Source organism: Halichoerus grypus, chromosome 9, assembly GCF_964656455.1.
Source record: "Halichoerus grypus chromosome 9, mHalGry1.hap1.1, whole genome shotgun sequence".
In the NCBI taxonomy this organism is placed as follows: domain Eukaryota; kingdom Metazoa; phylum Chordata; class Mammalia; order Carnivora; family Phocidae; genus Halichoerus; species Halichoerus grypus.
This window is the reverse complement of record NC_135720.1, coordinates 144,756,108-144,772,161: the sequence shown is the minus strand read 5'-3', so window position 1 is coordinate 144,772,161 and position 16,054 is coordinate 144,756,108. Positions and strand designations below refer to the sequence as shown.

Here is a 16,054-nt window from a genome sequence, read left to right as displayed (position 1 = left end):
CACCAACCCATGTTGTAGAAAGTAGGTGAGTGACTTTCCTGGCCTTGCACAGTACATGATGAGTAGAGCTGAAGTATATTCTGACTGCCCCTCCATCTGCCATCCTGTCTCTGATGACAGAGATAGCCATTATGATAACAGAGACACCTGTTATGGGTACGTGTGTGTGTGTACGTACCCGTGTGTGTGTTCAGAAGGTGGCATACAATCAGTTGTCTTCCAGTGAAACAGAAGCACAAGCCCCTGAGGCTCTTCTATCTCCAGAGACCTGCCTCTTCCTCTGATATAGATGGTAAGCCGCCTGGGAAGGAGCTCCAGAGATGTGTGCTGAGTGAACAAGCCAACCTCCATCCACCTGTAGGACAGGCTGAGCCGACAGACTGCCCACACGTGGTTTCTCCAGAGCCTGTCCCAGATTTGTGATAGGGATTGAACTTTTCATCACAACCACCAACAGCTGCTACAGCTGGATGGTCATTCTTCTAGAAGGTGGGGATTTTTTTCTCATGTATGGAAAAAATAAAGGAAATTTATTTTATAAGTGGAGGGAATCCAGAGCTGGTTCCCTTTAGCAGTGAACAGAATCAGGTGTGCATGTGGCCCAACATTTACTATATTTTTAGCCATGGAAAAGTGCCTACCTCCTTCTCTTTGCCGATGTAAATCCCCTCATCAGCATCTTGGTTAAGAGAAATGTGAAAGCAGAGTTTGTTTCAGTGGGAGTCTCCTTGGAAAATAATGGTTATTCTTGGAACAGAAATGCCCCAGGAAAACATCGTGACGTGAGGCCACTCACCCACTGTCTTTGTCATAGACACACAGCAGCCCCAACTTTCCCTCCTTACTGTACGGGCAAGGAAGCCCAGCAGCTAAAGCCATGGTCATTTTGGGGGCATCAGGGTATTCAGGGTTTGATTTTAGCACCAAAGTACTTGGCCAGGGAAACAAATGCTAAACACTGTGACTACCAGTATCAGTTTCCTCCTTTTGTCACAATTCTGGAAGAAGGGTTGATAATGGTTTCCTCTCAACAAAAGTTCAAAATGCAACTGATTGTTGCCCCAGGTGCCAAGGAAAATAAACAACTTATTCCCTTTAAACTGAATTATGTAATGATTGCGTGAGATCAGGTATAAGGGCTGAGGGTGCTAAGAAATATGTTTTTATTTTCTAGTCAATGTATTTAAGAGAAAATCAGAAATTTTCATTGGAGATTTTTATTTGTTTTTTATTTGTAAAAAAATACCTGGACCCCACAGGTAATCCATCTACCACAGTCATTTTGGAAACCCCAGAACCCACCATTCAGAGGGACAAATGTTTATAATTATATTTCCTAATCTGTGCAAACTAATAGTTTAAAGGACACTGATGAATTTTACACAATTTATTTTATGAAATGTCAGTGGATTACATTAGATGGCCGAATTCATGTCCTCTTGTAATGAAAGCATATTAAAGCACATGGACCATAGGTGTCTGTGGAGAGAGCTTCCTTGTGGGGGACCATGAATTAGAATTTTCTAGAAAGCAGTATTCATAAAAACAGTAGACCTATGACTCAAATAGGGAGATCACAGAAGTTCTCCTTTTTTTCTTTTTTTTAAAGATTTTATTTATATATTTGACAGAGAGAGACACAGCGAGAGAGGGAACACAAGCAGGGGGAGGGGAGAGGAAGAAGCAGGCTTCCCGCGGAGCAGGGAGCCCGACGCTGGGCTCGATCCCAGGACCCTGGGATCACGACCTGAGCCGAAGGCAGACGCTTAATGACTGAGCCACCCAGGTGCCCCAGGAGATCACAGAAGTTCTCCTTAATGCCGCTATCAAGTCAGTCATTATTGGCTTCGTAGGAAAAGAATGAATATTAATCATAAGCATGTCTTGCTGTTCCTGTATGAAAATTCTAACTAATCTTTGTGTCTCCAATTCTGTACACCTTCTCTCTCAGATCCTTGCTCACTAGATGTATCTTTCAATTTATCTATCATGTATTGTCTATCATGTATCTGTATATATAAGACAATCATCTTTTCAATTTCTTTGCTTTTTCACAGCATGTGCATTGATGGTCTATGTATTTTATCTTCAGATAGTTTGATATACAGTTCAAATCTGTTTCGGTAAATGATTATAATGTGTATTCTATGTTTCTGTATTTCCTTTCAAAGCCTTTAATGTTTTCATGACTATGGGTTTTGTCTGTCTACCTAACAAGTTAACTTATTATATTTTTTATTTGCATAATTTTATCCTTGTCTGTCGTTTCTCTCTCTATAAGTCCAGTGTCCAAATGCCCATTTTAGTCAGTTTGTTATTTTTCCAATGGTTATGATATCTGATTTTCTTCCCATAGGAATAGAACAGGAATGACAAAGAAAGGTGACTCACAATTAAGAAGGAATGAAAGGGACAAATTTTAGCAATCCAGCAGGTTTTATCTTGCTGGGTTTTTCTGACCAGCCCCAGCTGGAGACGATCCTCCTTCTGGTTGTCTCTATCACATATGTTCTGACACTGGTGGGGAACACAGCAATCATACTGGTCTCCTACTTGAACCCCAAGCTCCACACGCCCATGTACTTCTTCCTGTCTAATCTCTCCTTCCTGGACCTCTGCTTCACCACCAGCATCATTCCACAGATGCTGTGGAATTTCAAGGGCCCTGAGAAGACCATCAGCTACACTGGGTGTGTGATCCAGCTCTACGTTGCCCTGGGGCTGGGCTCCACGGAGTGCGTCCTTCTGGCTGTGATGGCCTACGACCGCTTCAATGCCATCTGCCGACCACTCCACTATGGCGTTATCATGCACCCGAAGCTTCTCTGGCACCTTGCAGCTGTGGCCTGGATCAGTGGTTTTGTGGAGTCCACGGTTCAGACCATTCTCGTTTTCCAGTTGCCTCTCTGCAGCCACCACAGAGTTGATGATTTTATGTGTGAGGAGCCTGCCCTGATTAAAATTGCCTGTGTGAACACAACCTTCCTGGAAAATGAGCTCTCTGTAGCAAGTGTCCTCTACTTAGTTATACCTCTGGGGCTTATTCTGGTCTCCTATGGGTGCGTCGCTGGGAGTGTGCTGAGGATAAAGTCCGGGGAAGGCAGGAGGAAAGCATTTGGGACCTGTGGGTCCCATCTCCTTGTTGTGGTTTTGTTTTTCGGGACTTCAATTTCTGTCTACATCCAACCCAAGAGCAACTACACACAGAACCACAGTAAATTCCTCACCCTCTTCTATACTGTAGTGACACCCTCACTCAATCCTCTGATTTACACCTTGAGAAACAAAGAGGTGAAGTGGGCTCTGAGAAGATTGCTGAGCAGAGACTCCCGTCAGGGGGAAATGTGAAATATACTCATGCAGTCCCCCAGAGACTGAGGACTTTCAACATCATCTAATTATTTGTTCTCATCTCATTTATAAGGATCATAGCTTAATCTCTTAAATAAAATAGGTGTGAATTTTCCTTTCAATGGTATTCTGAAGTTACTATTCTAAACCCTTCTTATCCTCCCTTCTGAAAGTGTCATGCCTTTTTTTCTGGTTATTTTTTAAAGATTCTATGAATAAATAAATAAATGTTTATAGGCATGTGCATGTGTATCTGAATTATACTTTCATAAATCCTGGAGTTATTGTTCTAGTAATTAACTAATGCCATGCCTGAACAATTATGGCAAGTCTAGTGTCTCATCACAGAAGTAAATCTTCCAGCTCCTGGAGGGAGAGCTCTGGTCACAAGTGTGCCAGTTTGGGACTACCTGAGGACACGGCTCTGCAGCAGCTGTTCATTCCATCAGTAGCTCCCCTGTGTGTAAGGGCCCTGCAAACCCACAGCTACCTTACAGTTTGCCTTATGTAGGGTATTGTTGACTCTTGTGCATGCGGAAGAGCATCTGGGACCAAGTATACTCAGGGATTTTTTCTGACCTCTCCCACCCACAGAGAAAGCCACCAAGGAAAATGGGCCATGAGACTCAATAATTCTCTATTATGCATCTCTTGTCACCACAGAGTAGGTCTCAATCTCCTTTGAGTGACCCTTTAACGCTGTATCTGAATCTAAGACAAATATGCAAACATATTTTAAGTACTGTCATTAAATACGGATATTTAAATCTCACAAAAGTAAGCAGATTTACCTACCAAAAAAAAAGATTGTCTTTGTCACATGTAATATTCCCTTTGATTGATATTATAACTGCATAGAATTTATAAAATTGTTTTCTTTATATTAAATATAAAGTTTTTACGTGTTCTAATAACATACTTGAAGATGTTGGTAATTTTTAAAATTTGAAAATATTAGCCTTGTTTTCCCTAGATTCACAGAAGTTACTGATTTACAAAATATTATCAAAATCCTTATTGGCTTTAATTCTGGAGCCTGCTTAGACATAATCCAAATCCATTATCCAAATCATTTAAAATTTTATAATTTCAAGTAGGCAATAAATGAAAAAACTAATAAAAATGATATCCTTATGTCCACGCTAAGATGAAAAATTTTATTATTTTCCATATATTTTCTACATTTTAGCAGTTATACCTAGAGGTATGATTATCAGTTTCTTTGTACTTTTCCAAAAACATTTAAAAATATTTTAAAGAAAAAAATATATAAATATTGGTGTTTGTAAATTTACAGAAATAATATTAAACTCTATGCATCACCTACACTGGTTTCTTTAAGAGCTATTCATAGAAGTATTGAGATTAATTATATGCATGTATCTCATTGTATTTAGTTAAGAATATTTATATTGTTTCAAATTTTTTATTTGCAACAATGCTGCAATAAACATTCTTGTGGTTATATGCTAGTTTTTATGAACTTTCATACTAGTGATCCTGTGTGGTTGGTAACTACCCATGGAATCCTTCTGTGAAAAGGTGTGCCCATTAAAAACTACAAAAATTAATTGAGAATGCAAAATTTTTCTGCATTTAAATCTATAAACACCCTTTAAGTACTGTTGCAAGCCACACATTATGTATTTTTGTGAAAGTTTAGTTTAAATGCTTTGTAAGTTTAATTTCTATTGACTCTGTAACTCGAAATTATTTAGGAATGTGGTTTGTAGAATCCAAACTCATGGGATGTTTGACTGTGATTTTGTGAATGATATCTCTTTTTGGGGGGCTCTTATATTGTTATTGATTTCTTATTTTACTCTATGTGATCAGTGAATATAATCCTAGAAAAATCCTTTAAAATCATCGGTTTGTCATTTTCACCTGGTAGGTCTGAAAGATTTGGCCCTGTCTATCCTAGGGGTTATTTTTTTTCATTTAACAGCATAGACTGGAAATCAGCCAGAATCACTTAATGGAGAAAACAAATTTATTGGTAAAAGCACTAACTTACTTCAGCCTATCACAGATCAAAGATGTATCTTGGAATGTCTAAGATAGCCACTAGAAGAATAATACACTAATGTATTGTTAACAAGCATGTAGGTGAGGAAAGTATCATAAAACTATTTGATTAATTATAAAAATATAATTGCAATAGAAGAAGAAGCAAGCAATAAATCAGACAAATAGAAATCACATAGAAAAATAGTAGCTATCAACTCCAGCAATTACATAAATTATATTAAAGTATGTGTATAAATTTTATTATAAATTATATAAACATAAATGGCTTAAACTGTCCAAATAAACACAAATATTTTCATAGTACATTTTTTTGGAGACTAAGATAAAAACTACATTTGGGGATGAGTGTAAAGGATACAAAAAGACATACCCTAGATGGTGGCCAAAAGAAAGCCCGCACAGTCATGCTAATACCAGATGAAGGAGAGTTTAAGGGGAGAACTATTACCAGGAATAAAGAGGAAGTCTCATCCTGATAGCATATTTAATCAACTTGGAAGTTCTAATACTCCTGGACTTACATACACCCTGTAACATCCTGTAACACAGCTTCAAAATATGAAGCAAAATCGGACAAATAGCAAAGGCACTAGAGAAATCCACAGCTGGAGTTGGATGAATCACTGGTAGAAAAGACACACACATGAGTGAGGGAGTATGCAGGAAGTATGAACAACACAGCAAAATTCACCTCATAAATACAGAGAGAAGACTACAGCTAACAAGCACACATGATCATTTTTCAAGCATACACAGAACATCCACAACAGGCTGACCACATAGTGAATAACAAAGCAAGTCTGAACACATTTCAAAAGTTAAATGCATAGAAGCATTTTATCTGAGAAAAATGAAATCAAGATGTCCACATGATGGACAAAGTGTGACTGTTCTTTATGTGTGAACATTTCAGGCATAGTAAACAGAGGTAGGAGAAGGTAAGATAAACCCAGGGACACAGCAAGTAAACATTAACAATTATCAACATCACGCCAATTTTGTTTCAAATATTTCCTCCCACAGTTTTTTTGCTGTAACTTAAAAAAAAAAAAAGTAAATCACAGGCATCGTATCATTGCAAATGTAAATAATTTAGAATGAAAATGAACAATATTTCCTTATTATAATCCATCAGCCCATGTTTATATTTTCTTAACTGTCTTAAAGATGTCTTTTTATCTTTGGTTTGTTCAAATCAGGATCCAAAAATTTCCACACCGTGCATGTCCTTGGTATGTTTGTTATGTGTGGAGGTTTCCTGTAAGGGGCAGGCACCTAGTGGCTGAGATCTCTGCAGCAAGCACTAAACTCTGCAGGCACAGCAGAAAAGCAGCCCCTAGGCAGTGTGTCAATGAGGGGCTCGTTGGGCTTCAATTAAACCTTATTTACACAAACAGGCAGCAGGTCAGATCTGGCCCTCTGCTGACAATTGGCAAACCAAGCCCTGGTTGTCCGTTCTGTAAAGAGACAGGCAGACCTAGAGAGGCTGATGATATGTTATAATTTTGTAACTTGGTATAGAAAATAACTCTAAGACTTATAAAATTAATAAATTCCTTTTCAAACTCTCTTTCTCTCTCTGCCTATATTTCCTTATTGTTCAGCCCTGGGCCACCTGGCTTTGATCTTCTGCCGGTTCATCCATTATTGAATCAAACTTTTTAGCACATTCTAAAAATCTATTTGTTTGAGAATTTTGCTCTAAGACAACACGCTGGTGACTGGATTTTTATGTAAACAAGAGGTAAACAGTTTATGTGTGTACTTTAAAGATAGTAGGCAAATGTATTTAGGTTTTCTTTGGGACTACTCTTAAATAGAAATCAGAAATTACTGTTTACATTGCATATGCTGATTAAAACCAAAGGAGAGGCTTTCAAAAAAGAAAATCACCCCTTCAAAAAAGTCTCACACGTTAGGAAGAAGCCTGGACACCAAGGCTGTCCCTTCCCAGCAGAGACATTCTCTGGTCTTTTCACTCTTATTTATCCTGGGGAAAGAGGACGCAGGGAATCAGAATTAACGGAATAAACTTTCTGGAATTTGTGGCCGATGCTGGTCCTTGCTGACTCCTGGGGGTGAGAAGCTCCAGCCTCTGTTCCTTGGTCTCCACATGTGTAGAATGAGAACAATAGTACATGGGTGGCTTTTAAGGTCAAACATTGAAGGAGCTTGAGCTGCCCTTTTATATATTCAGAATCCAGTGAATGGTGGTTATCCTATGGTTGGTGCCGCTGTCAGAGCTGGTGCTGAAGAGAACGCACTTCAAAGCCTCTTTGAAACCAAAGGGTAGAGGGTTTGAGGATCAAAGTTAGCAAAGAATTTCTCACTATTATTAACATTCAGCAGTATTTAATAACGAAAACATGGATGATAAGTTAATTCATGACAAGGTAGATATTTAAAACAAACATTAAATATTCGAGAAGATGCATTTTTGGTACTTTTTAAAATTATTATTATGTTCAATTAACCAACATATAGTACATTATTAGTTTTTGATTTTTTAAATATATTTTGAACTGCTTTCAAAATAATATATATGTTTTGACAACATAATCTGTCATGAGAAGGGACTTGAGTGCGTGTGTGTGTGTGTGTGTGTGTGTGTGTGTGTGTGTATGTAGTAAGCAGAAAGCAAAAGGCTAAAATAAAATAAACCAAATATGTACATTGGTTATTCCTGCATGGAAGGAATAGAAATGAATTAAATTTTAATTTTTATATATATATTTTTTTATTTTATTATATTATGTTAGTCACCATACAATACATCATTAGTTTTTGATGTGGTGATCCACACTTCATTGTTTTCGTATAACACCCAGTGCTCCATGCAGTATGTGCCCTCCTTAATACCCATCACTGGGCTAACCAATCCCCCCTCCACCCTACCCTCTAAAACCCTCAGTTTGTTTCTCAGAGTCCATAGTCTCTCATGGTTCGTCTCTACCTCCGATTTCCCACCCTTCATTTTTCCCTTCCTTCTCCTAATGTCCTCCATGCTATTCTTTATGTTCCACAAAGAAGTGAAACCATATGATAATTGACTTTCTCTGCTTGACTTATTTCACTTAGCATAATCTCCTCCAGTCCCATCCATGTTGATGTAAAAGTTGGGTATTCATCCTTTCTGATGGCTGAGTAACATTCCATTGTATATATGGACCACATCTTCTTTATCCATTCATCGGTTGAAGGGCATCTCGGCTCTTTCCACAGTTTGGCTATTGCGGACATTGCTGCTATGAACATTGGGGTGCATATGGCCCTTCTTTTCACTACATCTGTGTCTTTGGGGTAAATACCCAGGAATGCAATTGCTGGGTCATAGGGTAGCTCTATTTTTAATTTTTTGAGGCACCTCCACACTGTTTCCAAAGTAGCTGTAACAACTAGCATTCCCACCAACAGTGTAAGAGGGTTCCCCTTTCTTCACAATCTCTCCAATATTTGTAGTTTCTTGCCCTGTCAATTTTTGCCATTCTAACTGGTGTAAGGTGGTACCTCAGTGTGGTTATGATTTGAATTTCCCTGATGGCTAATGATGACAAACATTTGTTCATCTGTCTGTTAGCCATTTGTATGTCTTCTTCAGAGAAGGGTCTGTTCATGTCTTTTTTGCCCATTTCTTGACTTGATTATTTGTTTTTTGGGTGTTGAGTTTGAGAAGTTTTTTATAGATCTTGGATACCAGTCCTTTATCTGTAGTGTCATTTGCAAATATCTTCTCCCATTCTGTGGGTTGCCTCTTGGTTTTGTTGACTGTTTCCTTTGCTGTGCAGAAGCTTTTTATCTTGATGAAGTCCCAAAAGTTCATTTTTGCTTTTGTTTCACTAGCCTTTGGAGATGTATCTTGAAAGAAGTTGCTGTGGGCAATGTCAAAGAGGTTACTGCCTATGTTCTCCTCTAGGATTTTGATGGATTCCTGTCTCACATTGAGGTCTTTCATCCATTTTGAGTTTATCTTTGTGTATGGTGTTAGAGAATGATTGAGTTTCATTCTTCTGCATGTGGCTGTCCAATTTTCCCAGCAGCATTTATTGAAGAGACTGTCTTTTTTCCATTGCATGTTTTTTCCTGCTTTGTCAAAGATTATTTGACCATAGAGTTGAGGGTCCATATCTGGGCTCTCTATTGTGTTCCATTGGTCTATATGTCTGTTTTTCTGCTAGTACCATGCTGTCTTGGTGATGATTGCTTTGTAATATAGCTTGAAATCGGGCAACATCCATCAGCTTTGTTTTTCTTTTTCAACATTTCCTTGGCGATTCGGGGTCTTTTCTGATTCCATACAAATTTTAGGATTGCTTGTTCCAGCACTTTGAAAAATGTCATTGGCATTTTGATCGGGATGGCATTGAAGGTATAGATTGCTCTGTGTAGCATAGACATTTTAACAATGTTTATTCTTCTGATCCATGAGCATGGAGTGTTTTTCCATCTTTTTGTGTCTTCTTCAATTTCTTTCATGAGTGTTCTGTAGTTCCTAGAGTATAGAACCTTTACCTCTTTGGTTAGGTTTATTCCGAGGTATCTTATGGTTTTTGGTGCTATTGTAAATGGAATCATTTCTCTAATTTCTCTTTCTATAGTTGCATTGTTAGTGTATAAAAAAGCAGCTGATTTCTGTGCATTGATTTTGTATCCTGCGACATTATTGAATTGCTGTGTGAGTTCTAGCAATTTGGGGGTGAAGTCTTTTGGGTTTTCCACATAAAGTATCATGTCATCTGCGAAAAGAGAGAGTTTCATTACTTCTTTGCCGATTTGAATACCTTGTATTTCTTTTTGTTGTCTGACTGCACTTGCTAGGACTTCTAGTACTATGTTGAACAATAGTGGCAAGAGTGGGCATCTTTTTCGTGTTCCTGATCTTAAGGGAAAGGCTCTCAGCTTTACCCACTGAGGCTGATATTCGCTGTGGGTTTATCAAAGATGGATTTTATGAGCTTGAGGAATGTTCCCTCTATCCCTATACTCTGAAGAGTTTTAATCAGGAAAGGATGCTGTATTTTGTCAGTTGCTTTTTCTGCATCAATTGAGAGGACCATATGGTTCTTCTCTCTCCTCTTATTAATGTGTTCTATCACATTGATTGATTTGCAAATGTTGAAGCACACTTGCATCCCGGGGATAAATCCCACTTGGTTGTGGGGGATGATCCTTTTAATGTAGTGTTGGATCCTATTAGCCAGGATTTTCTTGAGAATTTTGGAATCCATCATCAGGGATATCGTTCTGAAATTCTCCTTTTTGATGGGGTCTTTGCCTGGTTTGGGGATTAAGGTAATGCTGGCCTCATAGAATGAGTTTGGAAGTTTTCCTTCTGTTTCTATTTTTTGAAAGAGCTTCAGTAGAATAGGTATTATTTCTTCTTTGAATGTTTGGTAGAATTCCCCAGGGCATCAATCAGGCCCTGGACTCTTGTTTTTGGGGAGTTTTTTGATCACTGCTTCAATCTCGTTACTGGTTATTGGCCTATTCAGGTTGTCAATTTCTTCCTGTTTCAGTCTTGGGAGGTTATAGGTTTCCAGGAAGGCATCCATTTCATCCAGATTGCTCAGTTTACTGGCATATAGTTGTTGATAATAATTTCTTTATTTTTTATTATTTTTTATTTTTTTAAAGATTTTTATTTATTTATTTGAGAGAGAGAATGAGATAGAGAGAGCATGAGACGGGGGAGGGTCAGAGGGAGAAGCAGATTCCCTGCTGAGCAGGGAGCCCGATGCAGGACTCGATCCAGGGACTCCAGCATCATGACCTGAGCCGAAGGCAGTCGCTTAACCAACTGAGCCACCCAGGCGCCCTTGATAATAATTTCTAATAATTGTTTCTATTTCCTTGGTGTTAGTTGTGATCTCTCCCCTTCCATTCATAATTTTATTAATTTGGGTCCTTTCTCTTTTCTTTTGGATAAGTCTGGCCAGTGGTTTATCAATCTTATTAATTCTTTCAAAGAACCAGCTTCTAGCTTCGTTGATCTGATCTACTGTGTTTCTGGTTGCTAATTCATTGATCTCTGCTCTAATCTTAATTATTTCTCTTCTAATGCATGGCTTAGACATTGTTTGTTGCTTTTACTCTAGTTCTTTAAGGTGTAAAGTTAGTTGGTGAATTCGGGGTTTTTCTATTTTTTTGAGTGAGGCTTGGATGGCTATGTATTTCCCCCTTAGGACCGCCTTTGCAGTATCCCATAGGTTTTGGACCAATGTGTTTTCGTTCTCATTGATTTCCATGAATTGTTTAAGGTCTTCTTTGATTTCCTGGTTGACCCAAACATTCTTGAGCAGAGTGGTCTTTAGCTTCCAAGTGTTTGAATTTCTGCCAAATTTTTTCTTGTGATTAAGTTCCAGTTTTAGAGAATTATGGTCTGAGAATGTGCAGGGAATAATCTCAATCTTTTGGTATCGGTTGAGACCTGATTTGTGACCCAGTATGTGGTCTATTCTGGAGAAAGTTCCATGTGTGCTCGAGAAGAATGAGTATTCTATTGTTTTAGGGTGGAATGTTCTGTATATATCTATGAGGTCCATCTGGTCCAGTGTGTCATTCAAAGCTCTTGTTTCTTTGTTGATTTTCTGCTTAGGTGATCTGTCTATTGCTGAAAGTGGAGTATTGAGGTCTCCTACAATTAATGTATTGGTATCAGTATGACTCTTTATTTTGTTTAACAGTTGGCTTATGTAGACGGCTGGTCCCATGTTGGGGGCATAGATATTTACAATTGTTAGATCTTCTTGTTGGATAGACCCTTTAAGAATGATATAGTGTCCTTCTGTGTCTCTAACTACAGTCTTTTGTTTAAAATCTGATTTGTCTGATGTAAGAATTTCCACCCCAGCTTTCTTTTGAGGTCCCCTGGCATGGAAGATGGATCTTCAGCCCTTCACTTTCAGTCTGGATGTATCTTTAGGTTCAAAATGAGTCTCTTGTAGACAGCATATGGATGGGTCTTGTCTTTTTATCCAATCTGCAATCCTGTGCCTTTTTATGGGAGCATTCAGGCCATTCACTTTGAGAGTGATTATTGGAAGATATGAATTAATTGTCATCATGTTGCCTGTGAAGATGTTGTTTTTATAGATTGTCCCTGTAAATTCTGTTGTATATCACTCTTGGGGTCTTTCTCCTTTTATAGAACCCCCCCTTAATATTTCTTGCAGGGCCGGCTTAGTGGTCACATATTCTTTGTTTCTGCTGGTCTTGGAAGCTCTGCATCTCTCCATCCATTCTAAATGACAGCCTTGCCGGATAAAGTATTCTTGGCTGCATGTTCTTCTCATTTAGTACCCTGAATATGTCTTGCCAGCCCTTTCTGGCTTGCCAGGCCTTTTGGCTTACTAAACAGATAGGTCTGATATTATTCTGATGTTCCTCTCTCTGTATGTAAGGAATCTCTTCCCCCTAACTGCCCTTAAGATGGTTTCCTTGGTTCTAAGATTTGCGAGTTTTACTATTACATGCCGGGTGTTGGCTTGTTTTCCTTGATCTTGGGAGGGGTCCTCTCTGCCTCTAGGACATGAATGTTTGTTTCATTCCCCAGATTAGGGAAGTTCTCAGCTATGATTACTCAAATATATCTTCTAGTCCTCTCTCTCTCTCCACCCCCTCAGGGATTCCATTAATTCTGACATTGGAATGCTTCATGGTGTCACTTATTTTTCTGATTCTAGTTTCATGGATTCTGAGTTGTTTTTCCCTGGCCTCCTCTTTTCCCTTTTTATCTATTAAATGGTCTTCCAGGTCACTGATTCGTTCTTCTGCCTCGTTTACTCTAGCTGTTAGATTATCTAGATTAGATTGGATCTCATTGATAGCATTTTTAAGTTCTGTCAATTCAGCTTTCATTTCTGCCCTTAGAGACTTTATGTTGCCATTAATTGATTTCTCCATTCTAGCTATTATCTTCACAATTGCTAGCCTGAATTCCATCTCCGACATCTTGGTTATATCTGCATCCATTTGTAAATCTGCAGCATAAGTCATAATCCCTGAGTCTTCCCTATTTTGGGAGTTCGTCCTCCTAGTCATTCTGTTGATGGGTGGTTGAGGGAATGTATAGAGTCCAATTTATTGACCAGAACCCAAGCAAGATGCACCTGTTTTCTAGGGACCTTAGGGTTGTTGGCCTCTTGTTCTCCCATTCTGTCTTCTGGGGGGGGGGGGGGTGCCTGCTGTGCTGTTTCTCAGGCAACCCTGTTTGGGCAGAGTTGCCCTGACCCCTGTGGGGGGGATGGGCTCAGTGAAAACTGGTTTTGGGGGGCTTTTGTTCTCTGGCAGCTTTCCCTGGTGGCTTTCCTTGTCTCTTCTGAGAGTCACAGCAGAAGAGACTGTTTCCAGCCCTCTGCCTCAGAGCAGAGAGATTGCAGTCTGTTCTTCAGTGAGCTCTCCAGGCCACACTGTCTCCGTTTCTGTCCATGCTGCTATAAACTGCAGCATCCTGGGTTGTGCACCCCTCAGCAGCACTCCCAGTCCTTGCATCCAGGTCGGGGCACGTCTTTCCCCTTTGTGTTTCTAAAACCGCCAGCTTCCCCCAGTTTGCAGGCGTGGCCCCGCTGCTCTGGGTTTCCCTCTGGGGGACTGCCCTAAAGTCCTTTTTCTGCCACTACCTGTATGCGAGCCTGTGCCCCGTCCCTAGCACAGAAGGCTATGGCTCACCGGCAGTGTAGGATCCCCATGGCCAGGCTCCCTTCTGTTTATCCTCTGATACCTGCCTGCAGAATCACTGCTTCCCACTTTGTACCTCAAAACCAACTGCCTGGGATATTGTTTGTAGAAATCCAGCTCCTGTCTTCTTACATCTCAGGCTGATTTCATGAGTGTTCAGAGCGGTCTGGTAGATATCCAGCTCAATTCAGGGGACTGGTTGGAATAGGGTCCCTACTCCTCTACCATCTTTTCCCCCCTCAATTTTTATATTTTTATATATTTTATCCATTGGCTCTGAAAAGCATGTATTATATTTGTTTTAATAAGAATGGTCACAATTAAATATTTTAATATTTATATTATACATAAATTAGGTGTTTGAATGAGTTGGGCAGTTTTTATAAAGTAGGGATATCTAGCAAAACACACATCTTGGTGATCATCACTATTATCCTCTGATAGAATTATCACATTCTTTGATCTTTTCCAGCTAATTGAGATTTATATCTCAAGTAAAACTGCATGACTTTAAGGTAAATAATGTGATGATTTGATACACATTTGTATTGTGAAGTGATTAGCACAATCAAGTTATTAACACACCCCTCACCTCACAGTGCTTGTGTGTGTGGTGAGAACACTTGAGAGCTACTCTCTTAGCACTCGTCAAGGGTACAATACAGCATTGCTAACTAGGGGACCAGGCTGTCCATCACACCCAGGACTATTCATCGTACACAGTGATTAAGTCACAGACCTCTGCTCTGTCTTATTACAGCTACTACATGAGTAGTTACCAACCCCTCATACATCACAGCACTTCCCTGAGAACTAGGTGCTCACATCCCAGGCAATGTCTCTCCAGATGCCTACAGCTTATTTCTCTTCAGAGCAAGTGTGTGGATGATTTCCGAACACATGGAGTCAGAATTCATTTGCACATATGCAAATTATGTAGATTACATAACAATCTTTAAAATTATTTTTAGTTCATTTTTCTCCTTTTCTCCTTGAATTTAAATATGGTTTTCTTTTTCTTTTCTTTTTTTTTTTTTAAGATTTTATTTATTTATTTGTCAGAGAGAGAGAGACAGTGAGAGAGGGAATACAAGCAGGAGGAGTGGGAGAGGGAGAAGAAGCCTTCTTCTGATGCAGGGCTCGATCCCAGGACCCTGGGATCATGAATCATGACCTGAGCCGAAGGAGAACACTTAATGACTGAGCCACCCAGGTGCCCCTGATTTTCTTTTTAAAAACATTTTCACCATGGAGACTCTTTTTTTTTTATTATGTTATGTTAATCACCATACATTACATCATTAGTTTTTGATGTAGTGTTCCATGATTCATTGTCTGCGTGTAACACCCAGTGCTCCATGCAGAATGTGCCCTCTTTATCACCATGGAGACTCTTGATAACAATTTCCCACTTTTTTCTTTTAATATTCTGCAACAAATACCTCAGACATGTGTCTACTTTTTTGGGCATGTTTATATATTTTTTATAGTACATGCAACTCACAGAAAGAATTAATTCTAATTAAGGTTGAAGTGTTTAAAACATTTTTTATGGAAGGAAATAACGTGCTTCATGGAGTTTTTGGAAATTGAGAGTCATGTGGGACAGACATATGTGGGAACATTTCCCCCAGAGACCAGGGCAGAGTCAGATGTGACCCTCAAGGCCTAGAAAATGCCTAAGAGTATAGAATGAGAATTGTCCAGACTTCTGAGATATAATCTGACAATCTATACAGGAAGCCTAGACTGACATATTTTGGAAAACTGTCTAGTGTTGGACTCAGAAATTAAAATTCTTTGGTAGCCAACTTCCTTCCAGAATTTATCAATCAGAAGTTTGACTGTGAGTAGAGAGGTGTCTCCAAAATTATAGCTACTATTATTTAAAAAGGTCCTTACAAAATAGGTTGCAGAGAACATTGACTTTGTTTTTTTCTTTACTCTTGGGTTGAGTGTGCATCTTTTCGAAGAGCAGATTTGCATGGTCCTCTAGGAT

The 16,054-nt window shown here is 39.1% G+C and overlaps 1 protein-coding gene across 1 annotated transcript; it reads left to right on the top strand.

Moving 5' to 3' along the window:
- The first annotated feature begins 204 nt into the window (after nucleotides 1-204).
- Nucleotides 205-3,473, top strand: LOC118547696 (olfactory receptor 2H2-like). Its single transcript, XM_036111279.2, has 2 exons — nucleotides 205-489; nucleotides 2,357-3,473. Exon 2 carries the CDS (start codon nucleotides 2,404-2,406, stop codon nucleotides 3,346-3,348), a length of 945 nt encoding a protein of 314 aa, XP_035967172.1. The 5' UTR covers nucleotides 205-489; nucleotides 2,357-2,403; the 3' UTR covers nucleotides 3,349-3,473.
- The last annotated feature ends 12,581 nt before the right edge of the window (nucleotides 3,474-16,054 follow it).

Excerpts from the sequence above, each read along its gene's own strand:
- LOC118547696 (XM_036111279.2), top strand. The coding sequence starts at position 2,404 with ATGAAAGGGACAAATTTTAGCAATCCAGCAGGTTTTATCTTGCTGGGT.